The sequence below is a fragment of the Chiloscyllium plagiosum genome, chromosome 27, assembly GCF_004010195.1.
Source record: "Chiloscyllium plagiosum isolate BGI_BamShark_2017 chromosome 27, ASM401019v2, whole genome shotgun sequence".
Lineage (NCBI taxonomy): Eukaryota > Metazoa > Chordata > Chondrichthyes > Orectolobiformes > Hemiscylliidae > Chiloscyllium > Chiloscyllium plagiosum.
The window spans coordinates 14,122,709-14,145,567 of record NC_057736.1 but is presented as its reverse complement, the minus strand read 5'-3'; the positions used below and the strand labels follow the sequence as shown (position 1 = coordinate 14,145,567).

Below are 22,859 nucleotides of genomic sequence, written 5' to 3'. Positions count from 1 at the left end.
TATTTATATTGTTTCATTCAAAAACTAGAAGTGACCTTGGCCAGAAAGAACAAGCAGCTTTCATTGAAAAAAATATAAGCTGACAGTAACTAATTGGCCAAGAGACATATCTCTATGGTGCAGGCCAGCAGCAGATAAGATTTTTTTCAATGAAACAGCAGGTTAGACAGATGGAAGTGGCTTATCTTGATTACCTGATGTTATGTACACAGACTTTAAACCCATGTTGTACCGATGCACCAAGGACTGCAAGAGGCCATTAACAGAACACCAATCAGATACACTCAGTTACAGAAAGTGATATCAGGCTAATTAGATAAGGAATATTTGTTGAATGTAGCCTTGAAACAAATAAGCTCATAAACAATTCTATCTGATATCAGATCACTATTATAAATAAAGCAACCGCAGCCTCACCAAGTGTTCCAAACTATAATGTTTCAATCAAACTCATAAGTAACAATGAGTAAATGCACAGAGAAAGTTCACAGTCTGGAATGTTCCTGGTTCAAGTCCACTCTGTGTTGTTTGCTAATCTTCAATCCAGCAGCAACAGAACTGCTATGATTAACTTCACAGTTGTTGCACTAGAGAGAAGGCAAACTGGATTTTCAGTTCTAATCATTTTCAAAACAGGTTCATAATTTTTAAAATTAGGCTAGGGTATCAAGGCATAAGAAGAAAAGGTGAGAAAATTGAGTTGAGAAACAGAGCAATTGAGGCCTGTGACCAGTGGAGTACCATAAGGATCAGTGCTGGGTCCTCTACTTTTTGTCATTTACATAAATGATTTGGATGCGAGCATAAGAGGTACAGTTAGTAGGTTTGCAGATGACACCAAAATTGGAGGTGTAGTGCACAGCGAAGAGGGTTACCTCAGATTACAACAGGATCTTGACCAGATTGGCCAATGGGCTGAGAAGTGGCAGATGGAGTTTAATTCAGATAAATGCGAGGTGCTGCATTTTGGGAAAGCAAATCTTAGCAGGACTTATACACTTAATGGTAAGGCCCTAGGGAGTGTTGCTGAACAGATTTGAGATATAGGGAGAGGCTGAACAGGCTGTGGCTGTTTTCCCTGGAGCGTCGGAGGCTGAGGGGTGACCTTATAGAGGTTTACAAAATTATGAGGGGCATGGATTGGGTAAATATGCAAAGTCTTTTCCCTGCGGTCAGGGAGTCCAGAATTAGAGGGCATAGGTTTAGGATGAGAGGGGAAAGATATAAAAGAGACCTACGGGCAACTTTTTCACACAGACGGTGGTATATGTATGGAATGAGCTGCCAGAGGAAGTGGTGGAGGCTGGTACAATTGCAACATTTAAGAGGCATTTGGATGGGTATATGAATAGGAAGGGTTTGGAGGGATATGGGCCAGTTGCTGGCAGGTGGGACGAGATTGGGTTGGGATATCTGGTTGGCATGGACGGGTTGGACCGAAGGGTACGTTTCCATGCTGTACATCTCTATGACTAATTATGATTTAACAGAATAACAAGCAGAATTGAGGAATTGAATAGCATCCTTCTGTTCCTATGTTTTCAATCTCTATTGTAAAATGCCTATTGATAAATATTTTATCAGAAATAATTAATTGACCTCAAATATATGGAGAAATTTATCTTATCCCAATGAACACCTAGCTTGTAAAATGCAACCGTGTAGGTGAAGCAAACTATGTAAGACAATTGTTGACCACAGAGTACCTAATTGTACTGTATACAGAACTCTGGAAGACAACAAAATAAAAGTAATTTATCAGTAATTGTACTCACAATCTCAGGATGTACCAAAGAACTTCATCACTGTAATGTAAGAAACAAAGCAGCTGAGTGCCAAAGTAATAAAGACTAGATAATTTGTTTTGAGGTTAAAACCCATGTGGTTCACTAATACACTTTAGAAAAGAAACCCACCACCTTTACTCAGTGACCTACAGGTAGTTCCAGATCCACATTAATATGATTGACTCTTAACTACTTCCAAAGATGTGTTTTTTTAATTCATTTATGGGACGTCGGCTTCTCTGTCTAGGCCAGCATTTATTGCCCATCCTAATTGCCTAGAGAGCAGTTAAAAGTCTACCAAATGGCTGTGGGTTTGGAATTACATGTCTGGAAGACCAGGTAAGGATAACTGATTTCCTTCCTTAAAGGACATCAGTGAATCAGATGTTTTTTTCCTACAATCAGCAATGGTTCGTGGTCATCAGTACGCCCTTATTTCCATATTCTTTATTGAATTCAAATTCCACCATCTGCCATGGCAGGATTTGAACCCAGGGTCCCCAGAACATTAGTTGAGTTTATGGATTAATAATCGAGCATTACTACTCCAAAGGTGAAGTATGAACAACAAATGCCAACATTGCTGATGATGTCTATACCCTACCCACAAAAATAAATCTCTGGATAAATGAATTTGTGCAGAATTCCCAAGGAGTTCTGGATATAAGTTTGCTTGCTGAGCTGGAAGGTTCATTTTTCAGACATTTCGTTACCATACAAGATAACATCATCAGTGAGCCTCCAGTAAAGCAGTGGTGGTAAAGCTTTTTATTTATGTGTTTAGGTTTCCCTGAGTTGGTGATGTCATTTTCTTTTTTTTTCAGGGGGTGTTAAATGGGATTCCTAGAAGCATGGCATTCCAACCGGAACTCTATCAACAAACATATTGACTTGGATCCCATTTACTACCAACCCTGAGAAAAAGAACAGGAAATGACATCCCACAGGAAATGACATACAAACCCAAAGAAAGCTAATCACATAAATAAAAAGCAGGCCATACCTACCATTAGTGCTTTACCGGAAGCTCACTAATGACGTTAGCTGGTATGGTAATGAAATGTCTGAAAATGAACCTTCCAGCTCAGCGAGCAAAATTACATCCAAAACCTCAACCTGAACCACAAATCTTCTCAAAACCTGCTTCCAAGAAGTTATTTGTGATTACATTTATATCCCCTGGTTCTAGCCTCATCTGCAAGTGGGGTATTCTACCCTTTCATACTCTTAAAAGTCAGACTCTGACCTGCTCTGGTTTCTGACTAATGCCTTCCACAATGCCTGTATATCCTCTTACCAGCTACTCCACATTAAAGATAATATATGGGGAGGTACAGTTCAAAAGGGGATGCAGGAGCAGACTGGTCTGAGTCTATATGTTAACAAAACACACAGTGATCTTGACATTATTAATAAGTACGTGGAATACAAGCGCAGGGAGATGATATTGAAATTAGACAAGGCATTTGTTAGACCTCAGCTGGAATATTGTGTACAATTGTGGATACCATATTATAGGAGAAAGTGAGGTCTGCAGATGCTGGAGATCAAAGTTGAAACTTTATTGCTGGAACAGCACAGCAGGTCAGGCAGCATCCAGGGAACAGGAGATTCGACGTTTCGGGCACAGGCCCTTCTTCAGGAATCTGAAGAAGGGCCTGTGCCCGAAACGTCGAATCTCCTGTTCCCTGGATGCTGCCTGACCTGCTGTGCTGTTCCAGCAATAAAGATACCATATTATAGGAAAGATGTGTATGCTTGGGAGACAGTGCAGAAGCAGTTTACAGGAATGGTTCCAGGAATGAGAAACCTCTGTTATGAGGATAGTTTTAAGAAGTTGGGATTATTCTCCTTGGAAGAAGGCTAAGAGGTAATTTGATAGAGGTTTTCAAAATCATGAACTGGTTGAATGTAGTAGATTGGGAGAAGTTGTTCCTTCTTGTAAAAGGAAGAAAGAATAAGAGGTCATAAATTTAAAGTGATGTTCTAAAAGAAGCAAGGGTGATGTGCAAAAAAAAACTTAGCAAGCAGTTAAGATATGGGATGTGGAAACAGTAATGACTGCAGATACTAGAATCCAGAATCAATAGATGTGAAGTTGGGAAAGCGCAGCAAGTCAGACAGCATCCAAGGAGCAGGAAAGTCAACGTTTCAGTCTGAAACTTCATCAGGCCCGGGGAGCAGGCCCAGATATATATGGGGTGGGGTGCAGTTGGTGGGGCCGGGGAAGGGTAGGTAGGGGGGTTATTTTCATTGGTAGTGAGAGGGGTGGAGTGGGTAGGAAGATGGGCGGGTTAGGGAGGCAAGGAGATAGGCAGTGGAGGGATTTTGAAGCTGGTGAAGTTGATATTGAGGTCATTGGGCAGTAAGCTCCCTCAGGTGTTGTTCCTCCAATTTACAGTTGACCTTACTTGACAGTAGATCCTTGGCCTCCTCCACAGTCAGAGTGAGGCCAAACAAACTGGAGGAACAACACTAATATTTTGCCTGGGGAGCTTGCAGCCAATGGCCTCAATTGATTTCACCAGCTCTTGAAATCCTCCATGTCCAGCAGCCCCTTCCTCCTCACCTCCCAACCTGACCTAATCTGCCCATTGTTCTATGCATTTATCCACTCCAGTCTTCCCACTGGAATCACATTAATCCCTTACCTGAATCCACCTATCACCATACAACCCAGCACCTCCCATCTCCCCCACCCACTCCAGATGAAGGGTTTCAGACAAAACCAAAACTTTCCCAGACATGGGATGTACTGTCAAGAAATGTGGTGATTATTTAGGTAGAAATGGTATGCAGTGACCAGTGGAGTGTAAAAGGCAGAAGACAGGGACTAAGGGACAAAATTGATGCAGGTACAATGGGCTCCTTCCGTGGTGTTACAATTCTGTGAAGAGATTTTCCCATGGTCTGGGACTTTTTAAACAATCCCAAGCTAATTTCGAGCCACACAATCGGGCACGGTACTTTTATGTATGGACCGCCTGGCTCAAAGTTAGTGAGATTTCCTCCGCACCATAAGGGCCCATGCAACTGAGGCTTTTGTTGAGGCCCTGGTTGCTAGGGCCCGATTCCCGAATGTTCCAGTTACCTTGGTGACCGTACAGTATGCGTCACACCCACGTTCATTCTATTGGTTTAACGTCAACGTAATGGATCGGCGCGTCTGATGATTGGTTGAAAGACCTGTCCATCAACCCTTGACCCCGGCGGCACACGACTTCCGGGTGAGTGGCCTGGGGCCTGTAACGCGTGGTTGAGCGACAGCTTGAGGGGAGCAGCACTGAGTCGGAGAAACGATGGGGGACTCATCCGGCGAGGATCGCTTCGATGGTATTCTGCTGGCGATGGCCCAGCAACATGAAGGGGGTGTTCACCAGGTATGAAGGAGATACTACCCCTACCCCAGTGTGGGCAGATTTCCTCCCCTTCCTGTGGATGTATCCCACCTGCCGTCCCGCTTAATGGGGTTGGATCCTTTATCCCTTCCCCCACATTCCACCTGGGGTGTATATTCCTCTTTCCGCACTCTCTACGTTCCGCCAGATCTGGGGAATAGATTTAGTTTCTTACCGCCTCTCCCCCCCTCAATAAACAACCGTCACTGCGTGAGGTGGAGCGGTGTGAATCCAATTTCACTTGGGGGTTTATTCTGTATAACAGCCAACTCTTACATTCTGGGTTTTTTTTTGGGGGGGGTGCATCTGTTAAATAAAGCATGTACGTTTTTCTGGTGGCGGATCCTCTAATTTCCTCTACCCTCGTTCTATCGGGGGGTGGATTTCAGTAGCATGGTATCTGGGAACATCTGTCCAGTGGTAAAAAAGAAGGCAGAAAATTAAGACCATTGGCATCTCAATAACTTTGCAGTGTACTTAATGTTTTAATGTAGGAAATGCACTCGCCAAACTTCATATATTAACTTCCAACAAACAATAATAATTGTCTACGTTATTCCGAGGGATAAATATTGTCAATAACCACATCGTGAATGGTGAAATGTCCAGTTCACCATCATCATTGGGGGGAATGAAAGAGTTTGGTGTCTGCCTGTACTGCCTGTACTGTGTTCTTCACCGACTGGGACATCGTGATCCATGCCTGATTATAGCTGCACTCAAACATGAAACAACTTAAAGTTGGTTTATTTCCATGCTGAATTGAGTGTTTTTTTTTTAACTTATTCACTCATGGGATAATGGTGATGTTGGCTGGGCCATCATTTATTACCCAATTTTAGTTGCCTTTGAAGGTGTTGAGCTGGTGTGGGGATACCCACAATGTCATTAGAGAAGGAATTCCAGGATTTTAACACTGCAACTATGAAGGAATAGGAATATATTTCCTGTAAGGATGGTGAGTAGATGGAGGGAAACATGCAGGTGGTGGTGTTCATTTGAATCTGCTGTCCCTACCCTTTTAGAAAGTAGCAATTATAGGTTTGGAAGATTGTGTCTGAGGAGGGTTAGTGTATTTTTGCATTGCATCTTGTAGATGGTACATGCTGCTGCTCCTATGTGTCACTGGTAGAGGGAGGGAATATTTGTGGATGTGGTGCCAATCAAGCTGGTTGTTTTGTCCAATATGATGTCATGTGTCTTGTTTGTTGTCAGAAGTGCGTTCATCTGGACGAGTAAAGACTATTCCATTGTACTTCTGACTTGTGGTGAGATATTGGGGAGTAAGGATGTGAATTAGTCATTATCTGATTCCTAACCTCTGATCTGCTTGTGTAGCCACAGTATTTATATGGCTAATTCAGTTCATTTTCTGGTCAATGGTAACCCACGTGATAATGGGGGTTTTGGTGATGGTTATGCCTTTGAATGTTGGGTGTTGGTTTTATTCTCTTATTGTAGATAGTAATTCCTTGCATTTGTGTGCTGAGACTCCTGCCACTTGTCAGCCCAAACCTGGATGTTGTTCAGGTCTTGCTGCCTTTGGAGATGAAGTACTTCAGATTCTGAAGAGTTGTGCATGGTACTCAACATTCTACAATCACCAGTGAACATCCCTATTTCTGACCATATGTTGGAGGGAAGATTATTGATACAACTTTAGATGGTTGGGCCAAGGACATTCCCTGAGGAGCTCCTACAGAGATGTCATGGAGCTGAATTGAATAACTTCCAACCACTGTATGCATCAGTTTTAGTTCCAGGAGAGTTTCCCCCAATTCCCATTGACACCAATACTACTAGGGCTCCTTGATACCAAACTTGGTCAAATGTGGCCTTCAGATCAGGGGCAGTCCCTTTCCCTTCATGTGGAATTCTGCTTTTTTGTTAATGTTTTCAATCAAGGCTGTAATGAGGTCAGGAATTGAGTGGCCCCGGCGGAACCCAAATAAGCATCAATAAGTAGGTTATTGCTATGCAAGTGCCGTTTGATAGCACTGTTCATTACCCTTTCTGTCACTTTACTGATGATTAACAGTAGCACAGTAATTAGCTAGGTTGAAGTTTTCCAATTTTTTTGTGTATCAGGCATACCTGGGCAATTTTTCATTGTCAGGTGAATGCCAGTTTTGTAGCTTTACGTATTGCCATGTGGGTCTGGAGTCAATGTTGAGGACTCCAAGGGCAACATCCTTCTGAATATATATTGTACATACTTTGCCACTACCTCTGCTAGGTCTGTCCTGCCAGTGAGACACGGACGGTGATGGTGCTGTCTGGAACATTTGTTTATCAGGTATGACTCCACAACTATGACTGTCAGGCTCTTGTTTGATGAATCTGTAAGACTGCACTCCCTTACCATTATTAAGGGGTATTTGTCATGTTGGGACATCTGTTTGCTGTTGTCACTTCTAGTGCCTTAGTTGATGCCAAGTTTCCACTTTCATTTTCTTTTTTCCTTTTTGCAAGTTGATAAAGCTGTTGTGAGGCCATTTCTGAGAGCAGTTAAGAATCTCACACATTGCTGTGAGTCTAGAGTCACGTGTAAACTAGACCAGGTATGGTTGGCAGTTTCAGAATTTGCTGGAAAAGCTCAGCAGGTCTGGTAGCATCTGTGAAGAGAAATCAGAGTTAACGTTTCGAGTCTGGTGATAGGATCACCAGACTCGAAACGTTAACTCTGATTTCTCTTCACAGATGCTACCAGACCTGCTGAGCTTTTCCAGCAATTTCTGTTTTTTTCTCAGATTTATATCATCCGCAGTTCTTTCAGTTTTAAGGTTGGCAGTTTGCTCCCTAAAGGATATTCGTGAACCAAATGGACTTTTACAAAAAAATGACACTGGTTTTATGGTCATCATGAGGCTTTGAGTTCAAATTTCTTTCTATTGGATTCCAAATCTATCATCTGTCATGCTGGGATTCAAACTCAAGTGCTCAGAATGTTACCTGGGACTCTGGATTACTAGTCCAGCAACAATAGCACTCGACCATTACCTCCCCAATTTCTAATTTGCTTTCATCCATTATGACTTTTTATAGGAGAATGTACTATCCGGTAACCTGTGAAGTTTAGTGGGTCTAATTAACAGCCTTAACATTTTTCTTTCACAAGCTCGTGGATACATTCTTCAGTTTTCTGAGGCGGAAAACCGACTTCTTTACTGGTGGAGAGCAAGGAGCAGCTAACAAAGTGAGTACAAGGGGTTTCATTATAGCTCCATTTATCTTGGGTTGACAGGGTGCTCCTCATCTTCATTTCTCAATTCAGCTTCCCATTGACAATGCCTAGGTCTCCCTAGTATACTAATAGTGTAATCCCATTTAACTGATTGATTGATTTATTCTGATCACGTATTTTCCACAGTTGGTCACAGACACCTTCAAACGCCATCATAAGTTAGCCATACAGGCTCAGATGGAAAAGGAGGTGAAAAAGGAAGCGGAGAGAAAAGAAAAATTGGAACGGGCAAAGCTTATAGAGGAAAAAGAGAAATCTGAACCAGAATTGAAGCAGCCAAAGATCAAGGAGCTGACTGATGAGGAGGCGGAGAAATTGCAGAAGGAGATTGACCAAGTGAGTGCAGCATCTAATGGCCAATTGAAACATTAGAATTGGATTATGGAATTAGGAGACAGGAATAGGGATAATAGCATGCAGTCATATTGTCAATATATGGGTAATGGTATTGCACCGAGATCTTGATGTTTCAATATATATGAATAACTTTTAAAGCAATAGAAAGCTGTAAACCTAAATTGGCTGATGGCGCCAAGTTAGTTGGCACTGCTAATAATATAGATGAGAGCAAAAAGGTGCAAAGAATCAATAGTAGATTTAGTGATTGGGCAAAACTCTGACAGATGGATTTCAGTGTGATGTCATAGAGTCATACAGCTTGGAAACAGATTCTTCAGTCCAACCAGTCCATGCCAAACATAATCTCAAACTAAACTAGTCCAACTTACCTCCAAACCTTTCCTAATCATGCATCTATCCAAATGTCTTTTAATTTGTACCCGCATCCACCACTTCCTCAGGAAGTTAATTCCACACGTGAACCACCCTCTAAATCAGAGTTTTTATTTCTTTAAATGGCGAGAAGCTTAAACTGAGGAGTAGAAAGTTTAAAGGCTTTTAATACAAAGGATTCAGGGTAATCCAAGATGGAGGACAGGGAAAAATTGTAGCTGTGAGGGCTGCTCCTTTTTTTTTTTTTAAGTATTTTATGTGTTGGAGGTGATTTCCTCAAATCCCAGGAGCAGCAATTACTGTTTTATATGCAGTTACATTGTTTTGGAACTTTGGGGAACAAGATCAAAACAACAGCACTTTTAAAAGGAGAAAGACAGACAAAAGGCAGCAACCTTTTGTGAGGGAGAGAGAAAGAAAACCTACACTGCTAACTGACACTACAGTGAATCTGCACAGTTACTGCCTTTGCTGTTTGAGTTCAAGTGTCTCTGGACATGCGAGTATGTCTAGGAAAAATTAACCTGACCTTGGAGGAACCTGTGTGGGTGAGCTCAGCACAGGAACAGATGAGGGTGTAGTTTTTAACGTGTAACCTTGCTGTAAGTCTACAGTAGTGAGTAGAGCCGATTCTTTCTTGATTATATGTTTATTGAGATCTGTCTCTTGATTAAATCACAAAAATATAAATCTGGAACACTGTTTTTGAGAGCAAAAAGACAGTGCTATTTTCTGGGTCTGTAGATTATGAAGGAGCAAAATGGCCTTTAGTCGAGTGATATGCTCTCCCTATCGGATGTCGGAGTTTAGGGAGAGTTTCTATGTTACTAATGATTATGTCTGCAGGAACTGTCTTTGGTTGCGAATCTTATCACATTGCATAGATCGGTTGGAGCCATAGTTAGAGGCAATGAGGAATTTACAAGAGTTGGGGGTGTGATGGATGGCAATTAAAGGAAGGGAGAAAAGACACAGATACAGTCAGGTAAATGAGTTAACTCCAGGAAAGATAGGAAGGGTGGCTATCCCCACTTCAGACAAGTATCCAGTTTTGGAAAATGTAGAGCATGATGGACTCTCAGGGAAATGTAGCATAAATGGAAAGGAATTATTTCCACTGGACAGTCCAGAGCAAGTACAAAATCTTGAAAACTATATATAAAACAGAAAATAGTCTGGTCTGATAAATATATTCCTCTCTTCACAGATGCTAACATTGCAAGTTAATGTCTCGTTCTGATGAAAGGATATTGTCCTGAAATGTTACTCCTTTCCTCTCTCCACAGATGCCACCAGCCCTCCTGAATATTTGTCACTTCATTTTTATTTCAGATTTCTAGCATTCAACTTATTTTACTTTTGCTTAAAACTAAAATTCAGGTGAGGTCAGGAGGCACATTTCACATTTAGCGTAATGGAAACCTCGCAGTCTCCCCTCCAAAATGCTGTTGAGGTTTGAGGTCATTTGAAAATTTTAAAAACAGGGGTTGATACTATTATGGTTGGTAATAAGAGTACAAATCAGCCATGATTTAATTGAATGGCAGAGCAGCCTAGAGGGGCTGAATGGCTTTCTCACGCTGTAGAGTGGCATAAGTGCCTCCGATTTATAATTAACCAATGTAATGCATTGGGTTTGTGAGGAAGAAACCCAGGTAAAGAGACAAGGGAAATGGGAAATTCTAGCTTTTTGGTATTCAGAATAAAGAGGCTTTTGCCACCAATCAAATCCTGATGCAACTCAGTGAATGGCCAGTGCTGATGGCAATGAGGGGTGGCTGTGGGAGAGCACCTAGTTTGGGGATTGGGGTTGTTACTTATGTGAGATGAAATGCAGTGAGGTGGAAGGGTTCAGAGGAGTGGTGGATGAATTTGGGTGGAAAGTAGCGTCTGCAATGGCACCACATGCTCTCAGCAGCATTGAAATGTGGCCAGCTGGTAAACTGACTCTCAGTTGCAACTTCAAGGGCCATAAGTGAATTTTCTGCAGCTCAGGAATACCTAGGCTGATCTGTAGCAAAAGCTCTCTTTCTATATGAGCATCTTAGCTTTTTTAGCTGACATTGGGACCATGACATGCAGATTGCTACTGCGTGACCCTAAATGCAGCAACTGGCTAACTTTTAATCTGACAGTTAACTGAAATGGTGACCTGAAACTCAGTCCCTTTCTTTCATTTCTCACTAAATAATGGATGAAATGATGTTGGATTTTACAACTCCACCACACCCCCTGAAATTAACGATGGGTTCAGATCCACTTTTTTGTCTTTGCTGCATGTCTGAATCAGCTGTTTATGTTGGTTATCATTACATGTGAGGCATTGCCATGGGGACAGCCCAGTAAATACTGACAGATGCCTGTGAAATTTACAGTATTAGGGAACCCAGCAGCTGTGTCTGGGGCCCACAGCCAGGAGCTATTCCCATGCTTCTGCACACAGTGAGTCTGAGGTATGCCATGATGCGAATACTAATTTTGCATTTTTTATTTAGAAAAAGGAGCATAAGAAACTGGAAACTGAAGGAGATGAAATCACAATCAATGGGGACAAGAATTCAGAAAAACCCGAAACAAAACAGGTATTGTGCAGTTGACTCCGTGTGGAGAATGGGGGAGGAAATTTGTTTGAGTTTTGGCAAGTGAGGCAGTGTTGTATTTGAAGTTCTTCGCTAATGTCTCTATCTCCTGAGATCTTTTCTCCCTGTTGTGCTGCCTTGTCTGTTAAACTCTTGCCAATCTTCAGTGCTTCACCCATCTGGTTTTAATTGTGATTTTCAGGTGCATCAGTCTTTACAGCATAAGTTACTGAATAGGTTGTATGGTTCAATTCAAGGGTCAATATTTGCAGTACTTTCTGGATTAGGTTGAGCAGGGATGATGGAAATGACATTGAAAGGACTTGGGGGTGGTGCCAGGATGGGTAAATGTGGTTCTGACTATTTGCCTGCGAGGGCCTGTGTCCATGTATTGATATATTCCACTTACTCCTATTTATAACTTTGTAAAATATTTTGTAAAATTAAACTCTGTCACAGCATCCTTCACACAATACTGACTGAGACTACTTATAAACTGTCCATCAAACTTCGCCACCCTATGCCTTGAACTTAATTTTGTCTTAAATTTTTAAAAAATGTTTCTCATTCCTTCATTTTATCTGGTTAAAGCTTGCAATTTCAATGGTGTGGAGTCTTGACAACCAGATCTGTTATGAAGTCCCTGCACATGACTGCAGTGGTCACTCTGACTGTAATGGTCACTCCTGACCATACATGATAAAAGTTGTCATTGTTCTGTCTGTCTAACAACCATGCACACAGTTGTAAAATATCTCTCCTATATTGTGAGAAGCATAGTTTATGCTGCTGCATAGATATGTCCAGTATTCTGATACTTTTATGTGACCCTTCTTGTTCCTGTAGGCAGAATCCGATTCTGAAGGTGAAGAGGATGAGAAGGATAAAGGGAAGCTGAAGCCCAATGCTGGAAATGGTGCTGATCTGCCAAACTATCGGTGGACCCAGACCCTGTCTGAGGTGGATGTAAGTGTCACTTCTGGAACACATTTCATCACAGTGCTCACAGGGCCAGGCTGAGGCAAGAAATGATGCGACAAATATAGTGACAGCAAAGGGGATCTTTATGCGAAAATGCAAATTGGGGATCTTCATGGTGAGAATATGAAAATTAATTTTAGTGGTGCATTTGGCACATGATTATAAACAGGGGAAAAAGTACATATTTGGAGGAAATCTCTAGAAAACGTTTTATATTTAGCATGCTACTTGTATATTGAATGTCTAATATAATTAAATTTTGGCACTTGAAAATTAGCATGACCACTGATGCCAACAAAAACAATCAAAGCTGCAATAAAATACTAAAGCAAAATTCATTATGCAATTATCAACGTTCATTGGGGATCAACATATAATAAAGGGCAGTTAGAGGTGGAAAATAAATGGTGGTCAAGCTAATGACACTCTCATCCCATGAACAAATTTTTAAAAGGTACTATAAATAGGACAATCTGAGCGTATAAAGTACTTTTTAAAAAAAAAATGTACTCATTTAGGTTTCAGCTAAGCTCTACATTCCCTGGCATCAGAAGACTCTGAAGCCCCTCTCTTCCCGCCATCCCACACAAGTCTAACCAGTCATTTTTCTTCCAGCACATACATGCATACACACGTCCAATTTTCTAACCCTCATTCCTATACCCTCACACATAAACTAGCACTTCTTCCTACCCTTCTCCCACTCTGCCCTCTTTCTAAACCCCTCCACTACCACCCACTCACCCCTTTTTTTCTCTCTTTTGCTACAATGCCAGTGACTTTGAAGCAGAGCTATTATCCTTGGATAAGTACTTGTAGATGGGAGCAGAAATACAGTACAATTTGAGGTAGCTGTTCACCTTAGCTAGACAATGGCCTCCCAGATTTTCTTGCTTTCAGCCAGTGATTCAGGTACACTCGCCAGCCTCCAATTTGGTGGATACCTCGGGACCCGTTCAAAAACTCATCAGTAATTGATTTTCTAATGTTCAAAAGAGATTTGGGCTCACCATCTCTCCCTTGCTATTTGCCAACATAAATCTATTGGGTCCAGGACTGTCCTGCCAGAGCATCCAGATTGGAAGTCTCTGTTCCAAATCTTTTTTTGTGGTCTTGGAGAAAGGGCATTTTGTAATGCCAAAGTTATGGCCTTTGCAGCCCTGTAGAGGGTCATGAGCCATAGTTTGGGAAACCCTACATTAAAAAATTGTGCTACAATATATACTGCTATTACCATGGAAGATATTAAGTAGGAATGGACGGATTTCAAGTGGAATGTAGATCTTGGTAATGTTGAGTTAGATGGTTGGATTGAATAATTCTCACCATGGCTAAATAACCATTTTTATTGTTCTTTGGTTGTTTCTTGCTCCCAGCTCCTGGTTCCCTTCCAAGTCAATTTCCGATTGAAGAGTCGGGATCTCATTGTAGAGATCCAAAGACGTCACTTGAAAGTGGGTCTGAAAGGCCATCCTCCTGTGATAGATGGTGAGATGTTCAATGACGTGAAGGTAGAGGAAAGCTCATGGCTGCTGGAGGATGGAAAAAGCATTAGTGTACATCTGGAGAAGGTGAGCTGGTATTGACATAGTAGGTAAATGAAACCCACTTTGGAGATTCCCATGTCCTGGTTCTTAATTTATTCCATAGCTCAGGACTTGGGCAAAGTGGTCCGATCGTAGAGAGGAGAGTATACAAGAATAGAGTTGTATAGGATCTCCAGTCTGGGTGAAGTTTACATAGGGCTGTGGCATGAGTTAAACTGGGATTCTTTTTCTATGCAGATGGTTATCCTGGATTTCCCAGTCTGTGGGTGAGGAGTGCACTGGGCTGAGGATGAGAGTCAATAAAATGGGAAGCTGGGAAGCGACAGCAGGTCAGACAGCATTGGAGGAATAGGAAAGTCGACGTTTTGGGTCAGGACCCTTCATCGAGCTCCTTCACTGTCTTATCTGCTGTACCTTTCCAGTTCCATATTTTATAGACTCTCACTACCAGCATCTGCAGTTTTTACGATCTCCAGAGCTGTGGGTGAGGGTTGGCTTGGAATTCCTAGTTTGAAGGTGACAGTTAACTGTCTACCTGTGGATTACAATGTTATGAGGTTTAATGCCCACAGGATTTGTAGAGAACTCCAGTTGTATTCAAGCTGTATTTCTTTGTGAACTGTGTCAGGATATTAGGATTTTTGTTTCTAATTTCAGATCAATAAAATGGAATGGTGGAACAAAGTAGTAACAACAGATCCTGAGCTAAATACCAAAAAAATTAACCCTGAGAATTCAAAGGTGAGTATTTTTAATTTCCTCGCCCCAGTTCTGTCATATGATGACAGACATGTCTGTTGGGCAGATGCAGGGCAGATGCATTGACTTTAAAGGGTTTTGTCACTATTCAGGCTTTCTGCAACATAAAAGTTGCAAGTCCCTAGACTTTGCACTTTGACTTTGTGATCTTTTTCTCTTAGTGGCACTGAATCTATGTGAATAGCTAAATGCACCATTTGGGATGAATTGCTTGCTGGATTTTAGAGACTTGGAGACATTAGTCACTGTTTCCTCTTGCCCATGAAGTTCAGATATACAAAATGAGACCTCTATTATCAAAAACTTTAACTCAATCAGTCACATTGTAATTCAAATTGTAGCCTGATAACTACAAGCATGATCAATCCTATTTACAACAACTTGCCATTCCCAAAACTCTTCAGAGGCACCACCTTTGTCCAATTTCATTCTGACTTGTTCATTGCAGGTAGTGTACCTTTGCCTCTTCATATTCACCTTGGGTAAAAACAATGACTGCAGATGCTGGAAACCAGACTCTGGATCAGTGGTGCTGGAAGAGCACAGCAATTCAGGCAGCATCCGAGGACAGGCAAAATCGACGTTTCGGGCAAAAGCCCGGGCTTTTGCCCGAAACGTCGATTTTGCCTGTCCTCGGATGCTGCCTGAATTGCTGTGCTCTTCCAGCACCACTGATCCATATTCACCTTAGACTATTCTTATCATTGGTTTGATCACTATCCCTCATAGGCACTTAGCTTCCCGGGTCACAATTGTCAACGTCCAAGACTACCTGACCCTATGGATTTTGACAGTCTGTGTACTTTTGGAATGTCTGCCAGTCATTCTGCACTAAGGTCCCTCACCTGCCAACCTTTCTTGAATTCACAGTCAGCTGGGTTTCTCACACCCATGTGTTCTACCCATGTATTTAGTTCCTTCTAGGCACCCTCCATCTTCTCAAGCTCTGTTCCTCTTTCATATCTTCCAATACACTGTCAACCCACCATTAATAGTATGCCATCAGGGATTAGTTAGCTCAGATAGCTGGACAGCTGGTGTGTAAAGCAGAACGATGCCAACAGCATAGGTTGAAGTTTTGTATCAGCTGAGGACACAAAGGTTCCAGTTTCTCGACCCTGCCCCCGCCTGAAGCATTGGTGACCCTCTGGGTACGCCACAGCGTCCGTCCATCCATCTATCCGTCCGTCCGTCCATCTATCTATCCACTCACTCACTCACTCACTCCTTGACACCAGCATACAATAATCAAAGTCCTAGATCATATTGTGGTCATCTTTGCACTCTAATTACATACAACCCTCCTTGCCAACACCTCTATTTCTGATCATACTATATCCAGTAAATCCTATTTTCTCTTTACCTCTATTCTTCGTTGATCTGCTGTTACTTCTTGTCCTCCGAAAATTGAAGTTTAAAATTTTTGCCCTTATTCTTAAAATCTTTCAGTGTCCTTTATTCAACCTTGTATCTGGAATCTGTCCAGCTTTGTGTCTCCTCCTAAAGCACTCTGATCCTCTAACTGGCCTATAGAACATTTCATCTCCTTCTTTATTCGGGGAGAATGCAGGTAAGTGGAGCTGAAATGCGCATCAGCCATGATTGAATGGCGGAGTGGACTCGATGGGCCGAATGGCCTTACTTCCACTCCTATGTCTTATGGTCTTATTCTACTATACAGAACTTGAAACCAGATTGCATCCTTTCTGGAAATCCAAATTTTGCACCTTTCAAACAATCAATGTTGCAATTCAGGTTACAGCTAGTGGGGTTCTAAAGCATTAAACACTGAATCTTGTTTGATTTACATACTGTAATATTTTAAACAGCTGTTTAGCATTCTTTGCTGATTTGCAATCAGATAATTTGATTTATTTCCACAGCCTGAGAACCCTTGATCTTCCAATTTTTTTTTTTTTGAAACCCAATTATTGTAAACCTATCCAGTTCTGAGTGCAACTCGATGTTGCTGAATCCAACTTGTAAAAGCAGCTGCTGTTTGTACCCATAGTTATCAGACTTGGACGGTGAAACACGGAGCATGGTAGAAAAGATGATGTACGATCAACGACAGAAAGCCATGGGACTTCCAACTTCAGAGGAACAGAAGAAACAAGACATACTGAAAAAGTAAGCCCTCCATTCCAGCATTGATGATCAGTCATATTTGTATTAGCTGACATAACCATCTGTAACACATTATATCTAGGTCTTTTACTGCTTCTAGTAATTGCCAGATTGTAACTGAGGGAGATGTGAAATGTGTTTTGCTATCACTATATTCATTGTTGTCCTTGTGCAAGGTTGTTCTGATAATCTCTTAGTATTTTGGGGTAGGGCAACTACTTTGGTAGAAATGGAGAGATTATGGGAGAACAGTGACTGGACTCTTCAAGTTGAAGTAAACAAACAGGATGACTTATGTTTGTTGGGTAGGGGCTTAACTGGGTTGGGAGAAGAGTATCCAAAGAGTAGGGGTTTAAGAATGAGAGTTCATGCCATGTGTGTGTCTGTCAATGTCCTGTGCTGTTTGCGAGATTAGTACAAATAGTTAAAACAGTTTCCTGAGCATGGTGAATGTTGTCATTTGTGTTTACAATAGTGAATTATCTTGAAAAATTATGGAGCACTATAACTGGAGCTTAGGAGGGAAGTGTAGCCCTGACAGCAAGACAGTTCAAGGAAATGAAGGTGTTGACTTGAGTATATGTGCATTGTTGTCATAACGTCATCTAAGTATATCATTAATGTGTTGTAATTTGGTATTGTGTACGGCATGTGATCGGGTACGGAAGTTGAATGGACTGCGTTAGTGTGAAACTTGAGCACCAGTGTTAGTTTGAGAGAGACGAGCTGAATAAAAATTCATATTCGTATTGAAGTCTTATGTGAGAATACCTGGATTGTGAAGTAGCATATTTCGACTTATCTCCTCCCTGAAAAATCTTTTGTTTCTTCAGACTGGAGGCCTGTGACCAGTGGAGTGCCACAACGGTTAATGCTGAGTCCACTACTTTTTGTCATTTATATAAATGATTTGGATGCGAGCATAAGAGGTATAGTTAGTAAGTTTGCAGATGACACCAAAATTGGAGGTGTAGTGGACAGTAAAGAAGATTACCTCAAGTTACAATAGGATCTTGATCAGACGGGCCAACGAGCTGAGGAGTGGCAGACGGCGTTTAGATAAATGAGAGGTGCTGCATTTTGGGAAAGCAAATCTGAGCAGGACTTATACATTTAATAGTATGCTCGTAGGAAGTGTTGCTGAACAAAGAGACCTTGGAGTGCAGGTTCATAGTTCCTTGAAAGTGGAGTCGCAGATAAGATAGTGAAGAAGGTGTTTGGTATGCTTCCCTTTATTGGTCAGAGTATTGAGTATAGGAGTTGGGAGGTCATGTTGTACAGGACATTGGTTAGGCCATTTTTGGAATATTGCATGCAATTCTGGTCTCCTTCCTATTGGAAGGATGTTGTGAAAGGGTTGAGAAAAGATTTACAAGGATGTTGCCAGGGTTGGAGGATTTGGGCTATAGGGAGAGGTTGAAGAGTCTGGGGCTGTCTTCCTTGGAGGCTGAGGGACGATCTTGTAGAGGTTTATAAAATCACGAGGGGCATGGTTAGGATAAATAGACAAAGTCTTTGCCCCCAGTGACATGGGGTGGGGGAATCCAGAACTAGAAGGCATAGCTTTAGGGTGAGAGGGGAAAGTTACAAAAGAGACATAAGGGGCAACTTTTTTATGTAGGTGGTGCATGTATGGAATGAGCTGCCAGCGGAAGTGGTGGAGGCTGGTACAATTGCAACATTTAAAAGGCTCCTGGTTGGGTATGTGAATAGGAAGGGTTTGGAGGGATATGGGCTGGGTGTTGGCAAGTGGGACTAGATTGGAGATCTGGTCAGCATGGACCTTTGGATCTCTGACTATTTACTACCTCAGTCCTCATAGATTGTAATATGTTACCCCCATCTTAAATTCACTTTAATGTTGTCTAATAACTTCAACTCCCTCTGTGACCATGTCTTTTTTTTAAACCCTTCTTCACCTGCTTTATAGGAGAAAGTGAGGTCTGCAGATGCTGGAGATCAAAGTTGAAACTTTATTGCTGGAACAGCACAGCAGGTCAGGCAGCATCCAGGGAACAGGAGATTCGACGTTTCGGGCACAGGCCCTTCTTCAGGAATGAGGAAGAAGGGCCTGTGCCCGAAACGTCGAATCTCCTGTTCCCTGGATGCTGCCTGACCTGCTGTGCTGTTCCAGCAATAAAGTTTCACCTGCTTTATATGCTACCTCAGTTCTGACCTCTTGTGCATCCCATATGTTAGTCACATCGCTATTGACAGTGATCTACTCAGTTGCCTTGGCCATTATCTTTGAATTTGCTTCCTTAAAACTCCTTCCTCTCAGTTTCATTTCCAGATGTCCTTAAAGTTTTCTTTTGTTTGTTTGGTCATCTGTCCTAACACAAATAAATTTAGACACCAAGCAACAGAAGATTGAAATCAATGCCATGAAGTATGTTGGGTGTTTTTATAAAACAATGGCAATATTTAATTGCAAATTGTTGTTGAGTTTTCATTGGATTGAATGGTCTTGATGGTTGTGGTTCTCTGTTACCGTTGTTATGGACATGGCTCTCACTGGGGACATGACTGTCCGTGTGTCACACTCTCTATTTCGCGTTTTTTTTCCTCTTCTGTCCCCACTCCAAAAAAAATCCAAAGGTGCTACAAACTTAAAATATCCCCCATACTACAGCTTACCAGTAATCAGCAGTCAAAACAGCACACTCCTTTGTTGAGCAAAGACACCTTGCTTGGCACTGACTGTAGGTCCTTCACCCTACCTTGAGTTAGAATGCCTGTCCTCCCACCTTACAAAACTCTGATATTAGTTCGGACTTGAGTTGAATGGATGGGATTATGCAGCTGCACCTTTTTATTGGAATTGAGAATTCACTGATGATGGCTCCTGTGGATGTGACTTTTTCCCCCCGTCAAGTCGATACTCAAGTTGCATCATGTTACTTTTCAGGTTATTTTGCCTCCTTGGGAGGCAAGATTAGTGAATTAAAAATTAGTGTATTATTGAGCTATGACCTTTTTGGTCTGATAGTGGAGGTAAGGGGAATTGTTTTAACAGTGCAATGAATCCACCAATTCACTACTGAATCCTGTCTCTGGTCTTGGTAGTCCTAACTCTGAAAAATGTCACACAAGGATAGAAATCGTGATATCGAAGTGTTAGAATCTGCATTTCTGTAGAAGGGAAATTAGGATTGAATATAGTTAATATCAAAACAAGTTCATGCTGGAAATACTCATCATGTCATGCAGTAGCTGTTGAGCAAGAGATAAAATATTCATGTTTCAGGTTTGGATTCTCCATTGGAGCATAAAGCAAAGAAACAACTACATTTAACAACTACAGATAAGACACAAAGACATCCATGTTCTTAGAATGACATCAAAGAAAATCCCACCAAACTGGATCAGGACAAATTTGTAAATAAAGAACTTAATTCCTGCTTCATGTCCCCAAGGCAGGTATTGTCATTGTAGCTACACCAGGCCTGATAATTGCTTACAACAGATGATGAGTAACTTTACAAAGTGCAGGCCCAAGGCTGTGTGTGTCTGTTAGATATTCTCTAATCATCTGTTCACAGATGTTATTACGTACCTGGACTAAGTGGGACTGGAACCCAGATGTTCCGGCCCAAAGGTAGGATCATTAGCACCATACCATCAGAGCTCCTCTATTCCATTTGGATTTCATGAACCGATAAACTCCAGACACCTTGCCATCGTTGCAGCATACACTGCCTCATGACAGTTGCAGACAATCTATATTTTGAGCTCTGCTTTGCAAAGTTACTTGGTTTCAATATGAGGTGAGCTAGAAATCACGTATGGTGGCATTATGTGAGTGCTGAATCTGATAGTTCTTTACTTAGAATGTATTGTTGGTTCTTTGTAACATGTAAACTAGATCTAATCTTCCTGTGCCACACTCCTCAGGTTCATGGAGCAGCACCCAGAGATGGACTTCTCAAAGGCCAAATTCAGTTAAAAATGCATCTTTCCTGGAGCTGGAGGGGATACCCAGACTGTTGGAAGATTTTTTTCTGGAAAGACTCCCTTTGGGCATCACCTCAAGCTGTGAAACCTGGTTTCTGAGCTTGTAAATCATTCAGGTTATTCATTGTGTGGAGAGCAAGTGTGAACCTGGCAGCTGCAGTGCAGTCACCATGCTGGCATCCATTAACAATGTCATTTTCTGGCTGATCTCACATAACTATCCAAGCACCTTCTGGTGATGCCAATTTGTAGGTTTGTTGTAAACTTGGTTACTTTTTAAAAATTACCTTTTAAGTGTTCCTCCTGATTGCTACATGGCAACTGGGGGAGATGTGAAACATGTGTTGCTATCACCTCACTCATTTTTGTCTCTCGTGTTGTTCTGATAATCTCTCTATGTACAGTTGGGGCCCTCATTTCCTTTTCAGTGAGTTTAAGCAACATCCTGCTAAACACTCTGTAGAGAGATGTTACCCAGTACTTGCTCAATGGATTTGTTATTTCCCCCTATTCTCCACTAAGATCAATTAGGCATTCAGTGCATCAATAGCTCATTTTGACCAGCATGTTTTGCAAATGAAAATATTAGAAGCTTTCCCTTTCAATGAAACTGTCAGTGTGCACTATGCAAAACCACCTGCCAATACTTGATGCAGGATGAGATTGCAATCAGATGTTTCTTGCCGGTTACTTAACAAATGCCTTGGCCCAGTCATGTCTATATTGCCACAGATGGGCTACTTTGTGTTTAAGTTTTGAAGTCATCCGGTTGATTGAACTGCCATGCTGTGCCAGGTGAAGGCCAAATATTGTAAATATCAGGGTCATTGCTCTCAATTTCCTTGTCTCAGTGTTTCCAGGTCAGTAACAGGGTGGCTAGATAAATTGTTGAGTGCAGTGCTGGCCCTCATGGGGTATGTTGTTTATTTTTAATTTGTTTGCATTGATGCACTTGGACATGATGCTGGAATTCATTTCTCAATAAAGTCAAGCCACCAGCTATTGTCTTGCTGTGATTCATTGTCCTTGTATTAAGCTACATTAACCTTGTTTGTTCAGTAGCAGTACACTAAGTTAAGGCATTATAAGTGGTAAAGGCACACTCTAAAAAGGTCTGACAGTAATGGTTCTATCTCTAGACCAAGAAGAAAGTGCCACATTGAAATGCCAATGTTTTACTTCTGTGGCCTGTATCTAGAGGTGAAGATTTTTCTGGTTTTTAGGAGGTTCGTGTTTTGTAATGGAACCAGGGTACATCAGAGTTCTCAAATTGGGAAAGCTCAGTGGATGAAGGGATTCATACAATTGGGAAGAGCGGTTCAAAAGGAATCAAGGCCCTAATTCTAGCTCCCTTTATTTCACTATGATCCACAGTCTGCTTTAATACAGGTGCAAGTTGTCCTTATAAGTTGGATAGGGCTGTCCGGAAGGATCTTTACATAGAGTTAACTGATAAAAGTACACACTGCTGGGAGTGAGTAGCAGACCTTGAGCAGTGGTTGACAAATCTGGCATAATTATCAGCACAGAATTCCAGTTTACGTGTTGCAGTAACAATTGTTAAGGATTAGCTACTGATTGGTTCAGTCTCATGAAGAGGATACAAATTGATGACCTATTTGAACCCAACACAAGTTTTTGATCCAATCTGTTTTCCATCACCACCATTACATATCCTACCTCTGCATTATCACCTGTCTCAGCCTGGTCCAGTCAGCATCCCATCTTCCTTTCATTGATCCAATCCCATC

General features: G+C 41.6%; 1 protein-coding gene across 1 annotated transcript; it reads left to right on the top strand.

The window, feature by feature from the left end:
- The first annotated feature begins 4,995 nt into the window (after positions 1 to 4,995).
- On the top strand, positions 4,996 to 22,108 carry nudc (nudC nuclear distribution protein). The gene is made up of 9 exons (XM_043717466.1): positions 4,996 to 5,167; positions 8,304 to 8,381; positions 8,556 to 8,765; positions 11,657 to 11,743; positions 12,587 to 12,706; positions 14,098 to 14,292; positions 14,926 to 15,009; positions 17,039 to 17,157; positions 21,049 to 22,108. Exons 1-9 carry the CDS (start codon positions 5,087 to 5,089, stop codon positions 21,098 to 21,100), a joined length of 1,026 nt encoding a protein of 341 aa, XP_043573401.1. The 5' UTR covers positions 4,996 to 5,086; the 3' UTR covers positions 21,101 to 22,108.
- The last annotated feature ends 751 nt before the right edge of the window (positions 22,109 to 22,859 follow it).